This window comes from Lucilia cuprina, chromosome 3 (assembly GCF_022045245.1).
Source record: "Lucilia cuprina isolate Lc7/37 chromosome 3, ASM2204524v1, whole genome shotgun sequence".
Lineage (NCBI taxonomy): Eukaryota > Metazoa > Arthropoda > Insecta > Diptera > Calliphoridae > Lucilia > Lucilia cuprina.
In genome coordinates, this window is record NC_060951.1 from 42,020,955 (window position 1) to 42,043,203 (window position 22,249).

Here is a 22,249-nt window from a genome sequence, read left to right on the forward strand (position 1 = left end):
TATACAAATAAATAAAGTTTTATATATAAATTTGCATCACCTGAAACCACTTTATACGACGTAATAAAAAATGTCATTTTGACACTTTTGACATGCCATAAATAGTGACAGCAATTTAATTGTCAGTCATATTCAAATGAAATGAATAAAAAAAATTGTGGAAAAATTATGCATTTACGTCATGACAGAGAGCGGTCAAGTTATTTATACATGCATATATATGTATGTTTATTAAATGACAAACACACTTAGTTTCCCCTATAAAAGATTGTTGTTATTTTTTAAACAAATACATCTAAATACGAATACATTTATATTGATTGTCATAAATATTGACAGAGTATCTCAGTCATCATATCTCGACACTCATTTAAATCCCACTTTGTTGTACTTCAAAATAAATAAAATACAGAAAAAATGCCAGATACTGAAAATCATTTTTAAGTCAAGTTTATTACAGCCCAAACAAGCTTAATGCGATTAAAGATATTATTAGTACAAATACCTGAAATATTCATACAATTTTTATTTACTTTTTTACTTCTCTTCTTTTCTTATTCAACACATTATAATTTTGTAAATGCAAATGGCAATTTAAATAAAATTGAGAAAAAACGATATTAAAAAAAGAGAAAAATGTCATGACTTTGCTCTATAGAGGCAGACAAAATATGTACAACATACAATACATAGATAGACGTAAGTACTCTGTTGTTTTTTTTTTAGAAAAGTGACATTTAGACTCGTAAAGATTTAAATAGAATTATATGGTCAGATTATAAGTATTTGTCTTTTTGTGCATAATTTTTAAGAGGTTTTTATGTGATTTGCAAAATGAAACGGGTTCTTGTAAACAATCATTGTCATTTGATGCAAAAAGTTTCGCATGAGACAATTAGACAACATTGCAACAAAGTAAATTACATACTAAGTATATCAATATAATAGAAATAATATACGACTTATCATCTAATGGATTAGATTAAAATTATCATAGATTAACCTATAAGTCCTATTGATAACTCTCTCATTTGTTTTGTTTTCAGAACACCGCCCCTAAAAAATACACCCAACTGCAGGAAGAAAATAAACGACTGGAATCGTTTTGCTAAAAAAGCGAAATTTTCATAATATTCCGCCACAACGAACAAAATGCTGAATATTGAATCAAACAAAAATAGATCACAAAAACTCATGTTACAACAAACTACTAATACAGCTCAATATCTACAAAAGAAGAAAAAATCACAAAACTTTAAACAACGAATATTTCTAGTCTTAAAAAATACTGCTAACAGCAAACAGCATATTAATGAATATTAATCAGGAGAAGCAACATCATCAACAGCATCAACATCACCAACACCACCACCAGCAACAGCAACCAACGTTCACCAACGGAATCCAGCAGCGACACACTAACGCTAGTAATACAGCACAACATTTATCATCGACACAAAACTCTACAACAAGCTCAAGTCTACCGTTACCACCACCCTTGCACACATTGCCTGAGTTGGACTTGGAGTATTTGAAAAAAGCACATGCGCATGCACAAGCAACTTTTGCCTACAGCTACGAACGTCAGCAACAACAACAGCTTCAGCAGCAACAACAATTAGCCAGACGCACGAACTTGGAACACGAATATATTGGCAAGTGTAGCAACGCCTACAATATACACAATTTACCCGTCGTTACCAATAGCTCAGTTTCATCTATGGTAATGTCACCAAGTAGGCGTCCATCGCCACCTCGAGCTGCAGCACATCCCATGAATATGCATCTTAGTGCTATGGCTCATGCACAAATGCAATTTCAATTGCAACAGAAACTTTCTGCCGCAGCAGCAGCTGCTGGTACCACAGGTCATGCAACACATGCAGGTCTTGCTCCACCAGGCCACTTAAGTAATTATTTTCGTAATCCTGCTTCGCCTGCAGGAGGTGGCGGTGTCAGTTCGACTTCATCTGGTATGACAGGTTCACATACAACGCTTAGTTCTAGTGCTTCCAATAACTCATCATCTTCATCCTCAAATACTCAAACATCACCCGCCTCGGCAGCTCCTAATCCTTTAAGTCATTTGCAGAATATGCAGCCGTTTGATTTTCGTAAAATAAATTCTGCAGCCTTGGGTGCATTTCCCGGTCTTCCACCTCCAGCTCGCCTAAGTCCCAGCGAATTGGTTCATCATCAACATTTGCAACAGCAAGCCGCCCAACAAGCTGCTATGTTGGCTCAAGCTAGGAGACGAATAAATGAGGCTACTACTCCCTCGGAGAAGAATGCTGCTGTTGCCGCTGCTGCAGCAGCTGCGGCTCAAAGTAATCAGTTCTTTAACGCTATGGCTATGTCGGGTCATCCTTTGCCCTTTCATTTGCCTCCTCCGCCGCCCATGCCTCACTTACACCCACCTTCTCCCAATTCATCTGCTAATAGCTCAACAGGCTCAGGATTGCCAGCAAGTTTGACCAGCAACCAAGTGGCCGCTATAGCTGCTGCAGCCGCAGCTTCCGGTAATCCTATGCCCCACGGTCTTCTCTCATCACATTTTCCCGGTTTAAACCCTTCACTGGGTATGGGAAAACCTCTAATACGTTCAAAATCACCGGAAATGGATAAACCAAAAAATTCAGATATTAATCACTTACGTGAATCCTCCACCTCACGGCGCACCCCACCAGTCCGTAGTGTTTCACAATCATCTCTATCTACATCCTCTGTCACGCAGTCATCTTCCTCAGTTACAAACTCCTCGAGCAATTACCAAAGTCAAAGAGATCTTAGGGAATCGACCAGTAGTCAAAGAAACTCTATGCAACATGATTCTTCATCTACGCACAGTCAAAGACTTTCACGAATATCTTCTACTTCGGGTTTAAGATCCAGCCGAAAGACACATTCTCCCGGTAAGAGACAATGGGGTTCGCTGCCTGCTAATTTAGGTACTCAGTTTATAAATCCAGTTACGGGAAAGAAGAGAGTGCAATGTAACGTTTGTCTGAAAACATTTTGTGATAAGGGAGCCTTGAAAATACATTTCTCTGCGGTACATTTAAGGGAAATGCATAAATGTACGGTTGATGGCTGCAATATGATGTTTAGTTCTAGGAGGTCACGTAACCGCCACAGTGCAAATCCCAATCCAAAATTGCATTCACCTCACCTACGACGGAAAATATCTCCCCACGATGGCCGCAGTGCTCAGCCGCATCCCTTATTATTGCAGCCACCCAATGGCTTAATGGCTGGTTTAAATCCCTTCGGTAGTTTCCCCATGTTAACACCTCCTCCAGATATGAGACACCATTCTATGGGTTCTCTAGGGGATCCCAAACATAACTCGGAGTACATGCAACGAGCATACATGGACAACGCCTTAATGCATCGTTATGAGGGTAGACAAATGTCTGGAGCAGAAGTAATGGGCGATGACGAGGAAGATGATGATGGTATGGATGGTGGTATTCATATAGGCGACATTGATGACGATGATGATGACGACGATGGTGAAGGCATTGTGGTGGTAGGTGATGAAGGCGATAGTATGCTAGATAAGACAAATTCTGAAGATTTCAGTATTGAAGATAATGCTGCCGAGGAAACCACATCCACCCTAGGAGATAATAGCCGAGATCATTTCGATAGATCTACAGATACCAAAACTCCTGTTGATTACTATAAAACCAAAGAGAAACCCTTAGACTCGCTTAGAAAAGAGGATATGGAAGACGATGGTCGTAGCACTGCAGAACGCCACAGTACAGAGAGCAATGATGACACTCTTAGTGTAACAGATTCTTGTAGTTTGCGGGAGGATTGTGAAAGTTCGTCTAACGCTTTATCTCTGCAGAATTCTGCTAATGGCAGTGGTTATCTTATGAGTTCATCGAGTAAACGCAAACGTAAAAATCAAAATCCAGTACGTTGTGCTATACAATCAAATGAAAACTCCTGTGATAATTCCAATGATTATGATATGGCAAATGATTTGTCGGTTAAGTGCAAAGCAAGAGAACATGAATCAGTTAAAGAGGAGGCTAACGAGGAGACTATGTCCTTGGATTTAACGAAACGAACTAGAAAATCAGAAGAGCACACAAATGAAGGAGCTAAAGTGCTGCCTTCACCGCCTTTAACTCCTAGTACTGGAACTAGTGAAGCAGCTAGACATAGTTTATTGGCCAGTACCCCAGTAAAATTGGAGCCCAGGGAATCAGAAGAGGAACAAAAGCAGTTGGAAAGTCCAAGGCGAACTGGTTCACCACATGATGTAGAGCAACAGGAGCACTCTTTAGATTTATCCTCCACACAAAAACATGATTTAAAAGAAGTTGCACAATTCAAAGAAAACGGCTTAGCCACTGGTCTCTTAATGCCCGTTATCAAGGAAGAGCCCAAAGAAGATTTATGTTCATCACCCACAACTAACTTTAACAATTCCCCAGAAGAACCTGAAGAAGAAAATCGTTACTTAAGAATCAAAAAGGAATTAATGGAAGATAATTTTAAAATAAACATATCAGCAGAAGATAACAATAACCTGCCCGAAAACCTAACCACCAAAAACTGCTCTCAATCCGAACAACCAAAATCGCTATCAACAATCACAGAGGAACACAATGGCACTGATTGTATAGTAGAGGAGGCGGAAGTTCCCATCGATAAAGACAATCCTTTGAAATGCACCGCTTGTGGGGAGGTTTTCCAAAATCATTTTCATCTCAAGACCCACTATCAAAATGAACATTTAAAATTGCATCATAAATGTAACATTGATGGTTGCAATGCTGCCTTTCCATCCAAGAGAAGTCGCGATAGGCATAGTTCAAATTTGAATTTACATCGCAAGTTATTATCCACCAGCGACAATCACAACTTGGATCCTTTACCAGAGCCCATGAGTATGAATAATAACAAAAATTTCTCTTCCTCACCGACCAGTAATATATCAACCACATTGCAAGCGGAGTTTTTGGCAAGGTTATATGCTGGCGCCCATGGTTTACCACCCATTAATTTTGAGGCACTTAAACAACATTTTCCTACCACGCCCACCACACTACCAGGATTTCCAGATGCTACAACAGCAGCGTTTATGAGTGATCCTAGATTCTTAATGCAACACGGCGGTAATCCTCTACTGTTTCCCGGCTTACCAGGACTACCAGGATTTCCTCACCTATCTCCCCACTTACTGGCTGCATCCTCCTTTAATGGTCTTAATCCTTTCTGCAGAAGACCCTCATCAGAGTCACATTCACCACACTCGGGCACACCACCAGTCGTCACACCACGTTCTCCTCTCATAGGTAATCAAAAATCTTCCACAATATTTTCATCGAATGAATTAGATTTAAGAAATAATTCTTCATCACCCGTAAGTGTAAATGAAACATCCACTCCACATCATCCTTCTCATCATCAACAACATACGCATCATCAGTCTCAACATTTATATGGTGGTGGCAGTAATGCAGTTGTTGGTAATAATAGTAGTTCCTTTCAACATCAAATCCATCAGCAGCAGCAGCATCAACAACAACATCCATCTCATACTCCAGATCGTATATCATGACCCTCTATGTCTGCATCTCATTATCCACCCCATATGCATTATTCCGAATTAATGGCATATAGACAGTAAGTGAAAGAATCAAAGAATGATACAAAAAAAGTTTAAATTATAAGTAGATATTTTATCATACAAGTAAGGTGCAATAAATATATTGCACAGAAGTTGAAAAAAGTAAATTCAATAATTTCTTCAGTACTTATTGGTTATTATCAGTTCCTGTTTATATTTCGTCCTATAGCTATGTCTATATTCTAGCCAAAATTACTTTCTATAGTCTATCCTGTTTTTCGTCTAACATATAGTCCTTCCTTAAGTCAAGCCTATGATCATATCTATAGAGTAGTAGTTTCAGTAAACTGGTGGCGGCTAACTACGAAAGTTTTTGACTTTTTTGAAGATACTTATGTATATGGGGTATCTTTTAAGAGTGAAAACGATGTGTTACCAAACTAACAATGCTATGTTGTCAAACAAGAAGAGGCTTTGTTGAAATGGCAACCGATTCTTTGACGAATTAACAACGAGGTATGGTCAAAATGACACAAAACGTAATCGAATTGGCAACAATGAGTTGTTGCAATGACAACGATGTATTGTTAAAATTACAACGGTTGTTGTCCAAATTATAAGTGGGTGTTTTTTAAATTTTATCACATCCGTTGTCAAAATGTTAACAAACATGTTAAGCTGACTTTTAACAACAGATTGTATTATTAATTTCGGTAATTTTCTACTGGTTCTTTCACTATAGATTAGCCTACGACTTTGCGTATGGTTGTATCTAAAGTCTAAATTATACTCCATCTATAAACTAGGCTGTGTCTTGCCTATAGTCTAGCTAATAATCTTATTTATAGTCTAGTCTCTAGTCCTGTTTAAAGCCTATAGTACTGCACTGTCTATAATCTCGATTACAGTCATTTCAATAGACCAGCCTATTCTTGGCTATAGTCCAGCCTGTAGTTCTGGGAATAGGCAGCAAAAAGTCTTTTCTAAGCTGTAGTCCTGTGTACATTCTAGACGACTGTTCTGTCTATTAAACTGTTTATTAACAAAAGATTCAGCTTATTTTTTTTTAATTTAAAAGGATTTTTAACTAACCTAACTTACTGATTTTGTTTAACTTGAATCGATTTCTGTGTAAAAATATATATAAATAAAATAATGTAAAAGAAATAAATCAGCTCACTTAAAATCTATTACATCAAAATAGTATTATAAAAAAATATTAAAATAACAAAAGAAAAATTATGGATAAAATTCATAAAATTATTAAAAATAAAAAAAAATAAATCATTGAAAACATATTAGAAAAACACAAAAAATACTCAAAAAAATCATAATTGTTACAAAAATCAAATAAAAATTATTTAATAAAAAAGTACACGTATCAATAAAATTGTATCTTTTACAGATCCTTAGGTTTTCATTTTTTTAAATAAAAACAAAATACATTAAATTTGAAATAGACAAAAAACAATAATTTAAAATTGACCTCAATGAAAAGTGTTAAATAAAATTTTTAATTTATAGTTATTTATTTGTGTTTTGAATTTATACACGATTTGTTAAAAATTATGGTGTGTTCAACAAAAATCAAACACCTTCCTAAATGTTTTTATTTTGTTTGTAATAAATTAAAAATTTAAGTTTAATTTCTGTTTTATTTTCTTTAAATTAGTGAAATCATTAAAAACATACAACATTTTTGTTTGTAAGCAAACAAAAAGAAAATTGAACAAAACTTAAGAAAACAATAATAAATATACATAGAAATAAATAAATAAATAAATTTGATTCTTTTATGAATTTCAATAAATAATTGTAATCAAATATTTAAAAACAAAAATAAAATCTAAATTAAGAGTATTAGATATGTAGTTTATAAAGAAATCAACAAATAATTAAAATAATATAAACAATTAGTTAAAATAATAATTATACATTTTATTATTATTTATAATTTATTATTAAATTATTAAATACAGAAAATAATAATTATGATTGTCTTAGCATGTAGTAGTTTTTAAGTGTAATAAATTTAAATATTTAGTAAATATTATTAATTATTTAAAAAAATATATATATAAATATGAAAAACTAAAAGAAAAACATAAAAAATAGTTTAAAAATGTTTATCAAATAAATGAATAATAAAAAAAATAAAAATGAAATTATATTAAAAATTATTTAAAATATTGAATTTTCTATTTGAATCGAAATACTTAAAATGGTTTTGTGTAAGTATAATGAACAGGGCAAGGATTTTCATGCAATAAAAATTTTATAATATGCGCTTATAATCTGCGCCATAAAATGGGAAAATATGCACTAAAAATGTGAAAAATATGAACCAAAAAATATTTCTTTGTGAAGGTACATATTAATAGTATTCAGATCTTAAGTTTTTGACAACAAATATACAGGTTTTTAAGGACAGCTATAATACCACTTTAACAGAACCAAGACCTCGAGAATGACAATTGTAAAGACAAAGAAAAAACTTTAAATAGTATATATTTAATATCTGAAAATGGAAAGCTTGATAGCAATTTTAATAAAATTTGGCAAATGAATGTATTTTTGTATAAATTAGATTTCTTCCGAATTTTATCATTTGGTGAATTATGGACGTGAGAGAGATGTAAGAACAAAAATTCATTAAGTTATCTTTTATATGGACACACAGATGGACAGACCCAGAAATTGATACTGAACCTATACTTTTAGGGACCAATGTATTGGACGTTACAATTAGCAGCACAAACCCAAAATACCTTCCGTAATTTGTTTTAAAAAATTTAAAAAGTATGCAAAATATGCTATAAAATTTTTGAAAATATGAAAAAATATATACATAAACTGATTTCAAAATACAGACAGACGGACACGCTACCAATAAGGATCCAGAATATACAAATATATTTTATGGGGTCGGAAAATTATATTTTAGAAAAAAAAAATATTTTTAGAAATTACAAACGGAATGATAAACTTATATATACCCCTTTCACGAAGGTGAAGGGTATAAAAATATGAGAGAATACCATAGGTCCCCTTGGAGTTATGAAACAGCCGGTAGAACTACATAGATCCTATAGGGTGACCCTTATGAAATCAACACTTGAGATCTTCTCAAAATGGACAAGTCTGAAGTTAGTTGGTACGTATTCTGAGTGGACTGGACACACTAAATTACGATCTATACAAAATTGGAATTGCGGATTCAGACGAATGTAGAGCATGTGGAGAGGACAGTGAAACTCTGAAAACACAGAACACTGAAAGGTACTAATTCGGTGAACTAACTAAAAATGTACAGTTGTGTACAACAGGCCCGATAGTGGACTAGATGTACATAATATATCTTTGAATTTGACGTAATATACATCCTCCTAACAACCTATACCTAAAGCTTTGAGCTTTAGCGTAACTTTTTAAACTACAGTGCTTTTATATAGCGTACATCTATAGTTAAGGTTCTAGTGTAAGTTTTAGTTAGTTTCTTAGTTTGAATGTAATCAAATATGAAAAAATACTTCCGAACCTCCATTGGAACCCATCACCTATGGTATATTATATTAGAATTCTTATCACTAACCTATAGGAGACCACTTCAAGTACACAGCTGTAGTACCTTCTACATAGTTTAACATATAATCATGCTTATGGTAATATTCTTTCAAACCTACTCTTATTCGAACTAATTAATCTTGTCTAAAGTGTTATCAATAGTCCTTGTTATAGTCTAGTTAATAAAGCTGTTTATGGTCTATCACATCATCATAATCATAATACTATCTTATGCCTATATTCCTGTGTTCCCCAGCCTATAAACTCTCATTCGAAATCTGTTTTTCTATCCATTCAAAATTGCTATCACTTAAAAAAAAACATGTTTTACATTATTTTTTGCTCGATTTGGATATTAACAATTGGGTTAATTTTTAATTAAACAACTTTATTAGTTAAACAAACATACACATATAATCCCGCCGTGCATGCAACAACAAACAAATAAAAAAAACTTAATAAATTACAAAAAAAAACACAAAACAACATTGCATGTAATATAATAAAAACATTAACAGCAAATTACTGATTATCTGCATATTCGCTGTGTTGACCCTGTGACCTCTTTGTATTTTAAGCGCAAAAAAATCAGCCGAGAAAAAAAATAAAACAATTTAACAACAAATCAAAATAACTACAACAAGAAAAAAACTAGGTGCATGCAATCAAAAGAACCGCTTACAAACAACAACAACAACATCAAAATACTATTTAATACAATCAAATTCATAACTTTCAACACATTTGTCAAAAACTAAAAATCAATTCAATACATTTTGCTGTTGTTGGTGTCTGTTATTAATGTATGTATTTCTTCTCTCTAACTAAAAAAAATATCGACAACATATTTAAAGATTTCAAATTGAAGTTGCTTTTTTTAACATTTTTATGGTAAATTTTAACAGATCAAAGGCTAAATTGGAGTGTTTTTTTGTTGCTTTGCATGAGCATGATTATTAAATGTATGTAACTAAGTGTTTTTTACTGATTGTTTAAATGTTGTGATTTTTTTTTTTTTGTTTTTGCAAAAAGTGTATCTATATTTCATTTAAAATGACCTTTGTTTGTTAGATTTTAGTTTCGTTATTATTTTCGGCTTTTAATGTTGTTTCCTTTGTTTAATGGATATTTTTTTGTACTAATCAATCGTACATCAATAAAATAGAAATATTATTTTGACTTTTTTAGGGCGACCAGTGGTAAATGTGAAATTTTCATATTTTAGTTTAGAAAGGGGAAATAGAAATCATATAATTTTAAGGTAAAATAAATTTTTACGCTAAAAATGATTTTTCGGTGAAACAAAAACATAAAAAAATGTGTGAAAAAAAGATTTTTAAAAGCTTTCTAAATAAAAATCAATATTTTTATTAAAAAACATTTTTATGAGAAAAAGCTTTGTCTATAGCACATTTTAATTATTGAAAAAGATTTGTATTTCACAAAAGCTTTTTCAGAGAAACAATTTTTCATTAAAAAATTTTCATTGAAAATTTTTTGCTGTGAAAAATATTTTTTAATATTTATTCAAAAAGCTCCTTTATAGAAACAGTTTTTTTGTAAAAAAGCTTTTCTAAAAGAAATATAAAAAAGCTTAAACAAAACGAGTCTTTAAGTATAAATGTTTCCATTTTGATTACCATTATTGTTATATCAAAAAAGCTTTTCTAGAGGAATGTTAGAAAAACTTGGTCGAGAGTCCTTCGGGGTACTAAAATGGTCTAATTTGGTCCATCTGTTTATCTGTAGTAAGTTAAATACATTTACCAAAAGCTTTTTTAAAAGAAATATAAAGAAAAGATTTAATAAAACAAATCTTTAAGTATAAATGTTTCCATTTTGCTTTTCATTATTGTTATTGCAAAGAAAGGTTTTTTTAGAGAAAAGTTATAAAAACTTTTAAAATTCTTCGAAAGTTTTTCGGAGTTCTAAAACGTTCTTGTGTGGTCCACCTGTGTATCTATAGTAACTCAGAAAAATCTTTACTTACCCAATAAGTAGGCAAGTAATAATGGAGAAAAGTGTAAATAGTTACTTTTTGGGTGAAAAACTACTTATTTTTGTTTTTTTGTGGTTACAAATCTCATTACCCGACTTTTCCGGATTTAAAACTGGTTTTACAGTTATTAAAAAGTAATTTTATAATTCCATCTGGAATGGTTTCCACACAAATGTAAATATCAACATTTCTAGAAAAAAATTCCAAAATCGACTACGGTTATACAAACTATCTAATTCCTAATTGGAAATACGCTATAGACGATTGACTATTCAAAAAAAGAAATCATTTATGTTATGGATAACGACAACTCATTGCCAAGTAATGTATGAAATAACTACTTACCTTAAATACTCGTTACCAAAATTTGAAAATATTTTACTAGGAAGTAAAGATAAAGCCAGGCGGAAGAAAGTTTCTATAACATCAAATACATTTTCCAAAAGCTATTAATTTGGTCACCTCATGTTTATATATTTATTTCAACTATCAACAACTCACAAGTTGAGTTCTTTTTTCTTCTATAAAAGTCATAAAAATGGTTTGTACACAATCCAAAATAAAAAAGTGAAACAAATTGGTAATCGAAACCAAACGAGCTACAACAAAAAGTATATAAAAATAAATAAAATATATTGAAAAAGAAAAAAAAACAACTACTTGTAATCAAATATTGCATAATAATGGTAACATCACATTGTTTGATTTTGTGTGTGTTTTTTAGTTGTATTCGCATTAGCAGTTTAAATACTTATACGAACGGATGGATAGTTGTTGCCTTTAATCCACTTTATATCTGAATTGTGGTCTATAATGCGGTTATATTGGTTGGTTATTTGCTATCTGCTCAGGTGTGGCATTTGTGTACAAACAATAATAATATCATTTCATTTATTTGTCTGTCCGTTGGACGTTGCTTTTTTACTGTTATTTAATTTTTTTAAATTATAAAAAAAAAATTGTTACAAATTACTAATGTACGGTCGTATGTAGAGAAGGGGTAAGTAATAAAATACAGCGATCCAACCTACCGCAAGGCTTAATAACAAGGCGTAACCACCACAAAATTTAATTTAGTTTAGCGTTTTTGTTTTTTCTTTGTTTCAACAAATAAAATTTTATTTTGAATTTAATTTTATTTATTGGTTGATTTTTTTTGAAGTTTTTTAACTGATCAATTTGCTTTTTTAAAATTGATATGAGTTAGGGAGAATTTTTAGTCTAATGATGTTGTTGAAATTAATTATTATGCATATGTTGATAGTTTTTGAGATAACTCTTTTTGAATTTGAGTAATTGATATTTGCAATTAAAAGTTAATTAATCAATGGTAGCACTTATTTTGAGATAAATAATTTTGCATTTTTTTCGAATGATATTCTTTTTGTAGGAAATATTCTGATAATTTGTTATATCCTTCACCACCATGAGTGGTGATAAAGGGTATTTGTATATAACTTTGTCGTTCCGTGTGTAATACCAAGAAATATTCATTTGAGATCCATCAAAGTATATTCCTGGTTCTTATCAAATTCTTAGTCCATTTAGCTATGTCCGTCTGTCTGCCTAAAACATGCTTTAGATTAGTTATGGAAATCTACCAAATTCATTAAAAAAATCTATTATTGTCCTAAGCAAATTGGTATTAAAAATCAGCAAAATCAGTTTACAACAAAGCTATGAGTAAAAATTTCAGACTTCTTGGAAAAAATTACGTATTTTTTCTTAATTTTTAAATAGTTTTCTGCTAAACTACAAAATATAATTCGATACTCTTTATTTGATTGCCTTGAGATCAATTATTTTCAAAATTATAATAATCGTTCTAAAATTTCACACAAACTACCATCTAGCCCGGTAGGCTATATGATAGTGTGCCAGCATGTCAGTATGAAGGTTGTGGGTTCTATTCCAACAAGAGACTCTAGTCATCGACACCCACAGCAAATTAGGTTAGAATATAAATTTTTTTATTGATTTTTTTTTTAATAAAAAAACCCAAAAAACTAAAATTTTTTATAAAATTTGCAATAAAAATTTGAAAATTTTTCGACTTTCAGAAAAATTTACGATTTCTAAAATTTTTCGATTTCTAAAAAAAAATTCCATAAATTTTTATCTTCATAGATTATTTTCAATTTCATTTTTTTCTTTTTTAATATATTTTTGTCATTATATATAGAATTTAATTAACTATTCATTTCAGTATCATGAAACCTCTAATTATGGACCCATTACTCTCGAATAAAACCCATTTTTAAAAAGAAAACATAAAATATGTGAAATAAAAAACACATACCATTTTAATGTTTCCTTCCGGTGGTTTCCTTTTGAATGTCCTTCCTGCATACCGGAAATCTGCGACTGTAAAGAAATAAAAAAAAACAAGTATTAGAAAAAATATGTGGACGTATAGATGAAATAAAAGAAAATTACTTTTATGTGGTAAAAATGCCAACATATCTACAAACAAACCAAAAAAATTAAACTATACAATATTGGCAAAAGAATACCACAAATTATGTTGCCACAATGCAACCAGCCAGCAACAATAGACAAAGTAAGTAACTCTTTCTTTTCTTTCTCTTCCTATACATTTAATCCTGATTCTATACATGTGTGTGTGTGTTGGCTGCTGACGATGGGTTGATACACTTGCATAAATAAATTGTGGTATAGTGTCTATTGCTGTTACTGTTGCTGCTGTTGTATGTGAATTTTTTCAACTAATGCAGGATCAATAGACACCTATGGCGTTAGTCACAACAACAATAGCTGGCAAAACAACCAGCAACAACCAGCACAGTATAAAAAACAATAACAACAAAATTGTTGCAACTTACAAGTAAGTATAAAGAGTAGTGAAATACTTCTATATGTGTGTATATACATGAGTATTATATACATATGTATATGTGTATATAAATCTATCTGTTTGTGGTTGTTTTATTTTTTTCCATTTTTTGTTTTGTTGTAGTAAAATTACAAAAACGGATGTGGCCCCCGAGGGTTACAAATGTTTGTTGCATACAACACGGCGCATAGATGCAACTAGAAAAACCAAAAGCTGTGAGGGCAGACCAAAGGCACCAAAAATTTATAAAAATTAAAAAAGATTTTACTAGAATTTTCCAATTAAATTCTATGGCGTATAAGTACTTCATTTAATGAAACAAATGTTAATCATACGTACATTATACCGTTTCTCAGAAAATAATTTCTATTTTATTATTTTTTTTAATTTTAGACATTTTTCAAAAATATTTATAAAAGAAGAAATCTAAACACAGAAATTTTTTATGCGCTTTTTGAAATAAGAATTAATGTTTTATCGTTATTATACTATTCATAAAATCTTATTAAACATTTAATTTCATATTAGTCCTTCTCTGTTTTAAAATAAAAGATAACACCAAATATATACTAATACACATAAACATGTTTTATTGTTGCCATACATAAAATTAAACGTCAGAAACGGAACTCATTGTCTTATGTTTTGAATTTATGGTCTTTTATTTGGCGTCCGGGACACATTGTTATTCTATAGATACAAAGCACTACACACAAAACCTTTTATATAAAATGTACGTAGAATAATTGTTGTTATATAAAACGTATTCGGTGAGTACATATTTATTTATGGACGTATCCATGTGGATACATCAAACTAAAAAAAATTAAAGGAAAAACTTTAGTACAAATTCGAACTTTAGCGAACGAAAATGGGAAATACTATATGTTAGGCTAAAGACAAGACTATAGACTAAACTATAGACTAGACTATAGGCTCGACTAACTAGACTATAGACTAGACTATAGACAAGACTATAGACTACACTAGAGACTAGATTATAGACTAGACTAGACTATAGACTAGACTATAGACTAGAATATAGACTAGACTATAGACTAGACTATAGACTAGACTATAGACTAGACTATAGACTAGACTATAGACTAGACTATAGACTAGACTATAGACTAGACTATAGACTAGACTATAGACTAGACTATAGACTAGACTATAGACTAGACTATAGACTAGACTATAGACTAGACTATAGACTACACTATAGACTAGACTATAGACTAGACTATGGACTAGACTATGCACTAATCTATAGACTAGATTAAATACTTGATTCGCCCTTCACTGTTTATCGTTAGTGGTATAAATGCATGTGTGGTTTGATTATATTGGTTTTTAACAGTACCTACACTTATTTTGTTATTGTTGTTAGTATTGCAATTACATATTACCAAACAAAAATAATGCTTGTAATAATATCAAAAAAACAGCTACAAAAACAAGGCTAAAATACAAAACTCTACTATCAGTAGTGAACAAAAAAAACACAGCAACTAAGGGAAAAAATGTAACATACGTGTTTTTTAGTCGTATGTTTAAGACCAGCTAACTCTATCACACATTCCATGGATATAATATATTTAGTATATACTATATACATGTACGTTTGGGGAGTAAGTATTGGATATTGTGCGATACGTGCTATTTTAGAGGAAAAAAATTAAAAAAAAAAACTTTGCGAATCCATACATACACTACTAGTAGGTGATTACTATTTTCTTCTTTATTTTTTTGTTTCAATATCACTTTGACTTTATACTGGAAGTTAAAGAAACTTAACAGCAGAGTGCAACGTCAAACCACATTTTGTTTTGCCAAACTTGCCACTAAACAAATAAATTACTCTATTTTAACTTGGTTTTCTATTTTTATGTCTTCTTTTTTTTTTTTTTTGATAGAAGTTTCACAGCTGTTGTTGTAGAGTTCGTTATGAGAATGATTCTAAATATTTTGTTAACTTATTTTCTATTTAGTATTGTAGTGTAGTTTTTCTATTGTTGATGGTCGATTGCACTTTGGCTTAATGAAAATATTCATAGATATGCATACGTCACTATCCTCGAGTACTAACTGTTTTTTTAATATGAGTAACCAATTCGCCATAGTCTTAATTATATCTTTGACTATTGTTTTGTCTTTAGCTTTCACTAATGTCTCGTAGTTATCGTTGACTATATTCTAATATTTTAATCTACATACCTACTAGTCTATAGAACCAACCTACGACTAGCCTGTAGTTATGCCTTTAGTCTTCATTAGAGTCTATTCTTTACTATAGTCTATCCAACAGTATTTTCTATAGATTTGAATATTTTAAGAGAATATAGCCTGGTCGATAGACTTGATTACAGTCCAGCCTATATTCATGACTATAGCCTAGCCTATAGTCTATAATGTACTCTTTAGTTTAGTCTTGACTATAGTCTATTATATAGTCTTTACTACAGTCTTTAGTATAGGTTGTAGTCTTAGCATAGTTACTATAGTCAATAGTATTGACTATATACTTGTCTATAATCATGTTGTATCTATTATATTGACACGAATATAGTCTAAGTGCCTTATTCATAACAATTTATAAAAGGTTTATAAGATAAATTTTCATACAAATTTTGTTATATAAACCTTTGATAAATTATTATGAATAAGACAGTAAGCATATAGTATATCAATAGTTTTTGACAACAGTCAAATTTATTATTTTAACTACCGACTAGTCTATAATAATTTACTATATAATATGGACTGGATTTTACTGATCTATTCATTTAATTTCAAGGTGATAATTCGCGATTTATAGGATGAATGAATGTGATTATTGTAACCAACTAATTGTTCTCTATTAAATTGAATTTTTCAATGTTTATGAGTGATGTTGATTACAGCTTAACCAATATAAGATGTGTCCTGTCATCTCATTTAAAGATCTTACATTTTTTAAAAGTTTACGAGTTTTTTCCATGATTTTCAATTGTAATTTGAAAAAAAATTAAGAAAACAACATAAGGAGTATCGAAGACACATTTTTCTCTTCTATTTTTCTATAGATCATACATCCAATGGCAATGATCATTATGCGCAGTGTTTTGCAGGATAACAACTGCAAAGAACATTATAATTTGCTTGCCCATGGGAAGAAATCGATTGTGGTAAGCGAGAAAAAGAATCTAAGAGAACGAATTATGAAAAAAGATGAAGAAATATATCTCATAAATAAGATTGAAAAATGATGATATGAGAATTGGATAAATTTGTCCTTCAATCATGAAGAATATGTATATTGAATCATAAACACTGAAAGAAATTTATTTATCTTTTATTTCTTTTTGTTATATATTGCCAGCTAAAAAACTGTTTTAACAACACCATAAATATTCGGAAACATTAAGAACATTATGATAAAGGAATGATCACACAAATACAGGAAGATATCACTACATTAAGAATATTGTATGATCATTATGAATGTGAATAAAGATAAAAGTTTGTATGAGTATTTTTATATCAACAAACTATACTATGTCCAATTCTCAATTTTCTTTATTTAATATTTCTTCTCAGTGTAATTTGAACACTTGCAGTTAAAATACTTTTTTTTCCAAAATTACTCTATAAACGCCCTCCCCAAGAGCTTTAGTTTACATTTTTACACAAAGTCACCAATAACTACACAACACAGTACAACTAAGTACAACACAATCATAACAAAATATATTATTTTTAATCATCGTCGCCCTCATCTTTTGTGGTTTTTGTGTTCGTCAACACAGGTCTGCGTTTCTAACTATCTGCAAAGTCTATAAAGTCTCCAAAAAACAACAAAATAAAGAAGGAACAAATATAATTTACTTGCTAGCGGTCAATTGACGATATTCACTGCAATCAATTGCATTTAAGAATGCATTGAACCAACATTCCTTTAACAGCATCAACAGCAGCAGCAACAACAGCATTAAAACAAAGACTAAAAAAACGAACTGAGAAAATGAAAATACTGAGCAACATTTTAATCTGATAACAATGGATCGAAAGGGGCGTTTAAGACACGACTTTTGTGGCTTTAAGAGAGAAAAAAAAGAAACGAAATTGACTTAAATGTAGTGTGGTGGTGTATGATGTGGCATAAAACTTTAAGTCAAAGTACAAAACTTACTCATGTTATTGCTGTTGGTGCCTGCTGCCAATGATGCTGACGACGATTATAATGACTATGCCGAGTATGATGTGGTTGATGACGACAACGACTAAGAATGTTTGTAGAGGACATGCGACATACCAGTGATTATTGTTACCAGATCATACTTAATGCCCTCAAAAGTAACAAATTATAAGAATGCATCTATTGAACTAAACTCACAAATACATACGACAACAACACAATGGGCCTGTAAAGTGCTTTAAGCATTATAAGGTTATAGGATTTTGTCAAATTATTTGTAATAGTTTTGCAATTTTTTTTATCGAAAACAAAGGATCTTTATTAAATGTAATGCATACATAATATGAGAGGATATTTTTTTAAATAATCAAGAGAAATACATTTCTAAAAAGAACAACTGAAAAAGGAAATAACAGTTTTTTCTATATTATTTTTTACAAAAAATTGATTCTGAAAATACAAGCAGGAGCGGATTTTCGAAGTAGGATCATAAGAAATGTCTTAGCTTTAGCCGAATATCTATTAACAAAAACCAGAAAAATAAATAAGGAAAAAAGGAACAATTATAAAAACTAAAATTTCTTTCCCCAAACCATGGAGCTGGAATTGCTTCTGATGGTATTTGGAATTTAAGTGCCGTTGATATAGATGAAATTTTGTAAGTTGAACGAGCAAACTTCAGACCGCTACTTCCCAGCAAAAAATACTTCCAAAGAAGCGAAAAAGAAGTAGAATTTACTCAATTGTAGTACTGAAAAAGAACCGAAGAAGTAATTTAATTATATAAAATTTAGTTAAAAAAAAAATTATACCTTCAATTTTAAACAAAATTGTATTATATTTGGAAGTCAATAAACATCACTTCAACATTAAGTAAACAAATTTACAAATTTACTTTTGAGGTGGTGATAAATGTTATTTTTGTTTTTTTTTTTTTGGAAATACTTCTTTTTATTTTTGCTGAGTTATGTTGACCATGAAATTGGTAAAATGATTAACTGGTAAATCGGTTTGATTAATTTAATTTTGAGTTACATTAGTTAAGTTAAAGAACTTACAAAACTTCACAGAGAAAACAGATTCGTTGTGATAACCGAATTTGTTTCCAATCGAATTCAGTCGGTTCTCACAACTATACCAAAATTCGATTATAATTATTGAAAAATTCGGTGTATATGGTGTACATAACTATTTTTGTTATTTATTCGGTAATGTGGTTTAAAATTATTGGTATTTGCAACTGAAATATTATTTATTGAAAACAAATTTGTGGATTTTGTGTATTTTAAAATATATTTAATTTTATTTGAAATATTTACAATAAAATATGAATGAATAAACTTACAAAACTTATATAGATATATAAGTTGATGGTTGATGATGAAAATTTTATGTTTATGTGTCGGAAATTTTGCTCTTCATCCTGTCCAACATGTCCAAAGGAGTACTACATTTCCGCAGCTGTAAAATTATGAAAACTAAAATAACACAAAAAATATTAGAAGATAAAAAACATATTAAACATTACCTTTTCTATCAGATCTTTCCGATTTTATTTATCCGCAAATTCAATTTGGCTTTTTTTAAATATAAATTTATTTTATATATTTTTATAAACGTCAACTAAAATCACCAACTTATTGGTTGTGAACATCGAATTTGGTTCCTCTAATCATCATTCAATTATAAATAATGTTTCCATTGATAATTGGTAGCAGTGCTCAATATTTTTTACTCTCTACTATTTTTCGATTGCAACGACTAATATTTGATGTTCTGACGATTTAATTCTAAATTAAAATCGGCTTCATTTACTGAATTTACAAAAAAATTTAATAACTGATACAATTCAGTTCAAATTATTGATATGGAAATTGTTAAAACCACCATTCGATTATAATTATGGTTTTTTAGTACTGAATATAGAAAATTTGTTAATTTTACAGATTTTTAATAACAGCAATAGAATTTTAATTAATTTAACTAAATATTTATCATAGTAGCCGATTTCCAATCAATATTTTTTCTGTGTGTTGTTGCCGGCAATGAATACGATTTCAAAGTGACTGGTTAAACTGAAACGGAAGCAGGAACAATTCTGCCGCTCTTTATCTAAGGAGTAGGAATTTGAAACAATTAACTAAACTAAAATAAAATCAAAAAGATTTCGGTAAATCTTGATCTAATAATAGGTATATATGCGAATTAGTTAAAGTAAGGGTTTTCATTTAAACGCTTAAGTTTCCCATTTGTGCAATTGGGCAAGTTTATTCAACTTGTTTCATGAAACCCCTGTTCAAATTCTGTTCAATTACAATATTTACAAACATTTTACAGCAATGTCAAACGAAATAAAAAAATAAAAAATTAATTGTTTTAACAAAAAAATTGTACAAAATATGTTAAAAATGTGAATATAAAGTCCATAAATTCAAAAGTGAACAATAAGTGAACAGATTTATTAAATGCACAATGAGTTTGCTCAAGTTTGCCAGTCTAAATAGTCGCTCAAACTTATAAGGGTTGTGCAAATCAATTTTCATGCAATTCAATTGCGAGGATGGAAACATGCACAGGTTGCGCAGTTTACGAGAGTTTTGAACGTTTAAATGAAAACCCTTAGTGTTTTTTCTAAAAAAAGACCTTTAATGTCAACTTGCTTCAATTATGCACCGAGGTCTGTAATCGGTAAATATCGTAGTAATAAAGTTTTTGAATGGTTTGTTAACAATGAACTAATTTGCTGTAAGAGAGTTTATATGAGAGATGTCGACCGTGCTTATAAATTTTAGTGGATTTCAGTTCGAAATTATTTTCTTAAGTAATATTGGTATTTTGTGCTGATGTTTGTACCACCCAAAATTAATCCAACATCTTAATGTATACCAATCGTATTTAGCTATGTCCTTCCATCCGTTTGTCCGTCTGTCTGTCTATGTAAAGATCCTTATCAAATTTGTTAGATAGATTTTTGTTTTCTTTAAAACATGTTTCTGACTAATTTTGCCTGTTTTAACTCTTTCACATATACGGGACACCAATGTCTCAAGATTTTTTTAAAATTTTTCTCGATATACAGCGATATACATGCTAAAAAGAATAATATCCTGCGATATGCTTCTAAAACACTTTTTCCATTTTTCATCAAAAACGAACAATATATGTCAAAATAAAGTGTGTGGAGAAGTCATATCCATAAAAAGTCTAGCGGTTTAGTTTTGTGCGTGAAATGTTTAAAAGCGTTAAAGTAATTTTCTACAGCTAGTTTAATTTTACATTAAAATAGTACTAAATTTCAGATCTCAAATTATTAAAAAAATTTTTCTACCAAAAAAATTAGGAAAAACAGGTTCAGTGGGTGTGTAAATAAAACTGAACTGTTATAATATTAAGCAACAGCCGGATCGAAGTTTGTCGTGCCATTAAAGCCAAGTTAAGCAGGTACAATAACAGCAACTAACAAAGCCACACATAGACTATATGTGCGTCTATGAGAATATAACTATAACACACAAAAAAATTTAAGCTAAAAAGCTCATTGTTAAAAGGCGGAGCAGGTGGTTTTTTTGTTATTGTTGGTGGTTGGTTCATGTTAAATTTTTGACTGGCTTTGATTTCATTTTCAATCTTTCATGCTGTCCATTCTAAATAGATATTTTTGTTTGTTGTTGCTTATTGAATGTCTAAAGAAAAAAAAAAAAAAAGAGTCAGTCTATGGGTCTAGTATTATATGAATTTTGTTGTTGTTTTTCAGATCATTGGTTAGTTTATTACGTACGTTTTGTTGATTTTGTAAGTTCTTGTTGTTATTGGATATTTTTGTGATTTTTGTTTTCTGGTGGCTTTAGGTGAATTGTGGTTTAAATTTTTTTATTATTGATGGCAATTCTCGATATAAAAGACTCATATACAAACACACACACACACACACACTTATGAACAAAAGTTACTACAACAAACAAACAGACAGACAGATATATATTGGATTACAGAAAAACAAAAACACAAACAACAATATGTATTAACTGAAATAATAACATTCAATTGCACTTTACTTTTATCGTA

General features: G+C 30.4%; 1 protein-coding gene and 1 long non-coding RNA gene across 4 annotated transcripts in view; one reads left to right on the forward strand and one right to left on the reverse strand.

Annotated features, from left to right (window-relative positions):
- Positions 1 to 7,084, forward strand: part of LOC111676053 — a 55,506-nt gene extending 48,422 nt beyond the window's left edge. For both annotated transcript variants that reach the window (XM_046945687.1, XM_046945688.1), the window contains one exon: positions 1,047 to 7,084. In XM_046945687.1, the coding sequence (XP_046801643.1) occupies positions 1,313 to 5,581 (4,269 nt within the window). In that variant the 5' untranslated portion in view covers positions 1,047 to 1,312 and the 3' untranslated portion in view covers positions 5,582 to 7,084. The remainder of the gene's footprint in view (positions 1 to 1,046) is intronic.
- LOC124418689 overlaps positions 1 to 22,249 on the reverse strand; it is a 207,673-nt gene that overhangs the window by 100,631 nt on the left and 84,793 nt on the right. For both annotated transcript variants that reach the window (XR_006940150.1, XR_006940149.1), the window contains exon 2: positions 13,453 to 13,517. This is a non-coding gene — a long non-coding RNA (uncharacterized LOC124418689). The remainder of the gene's footprint in view (positions 1 to 13,452; positions 13,518 to 22,249) is intronic.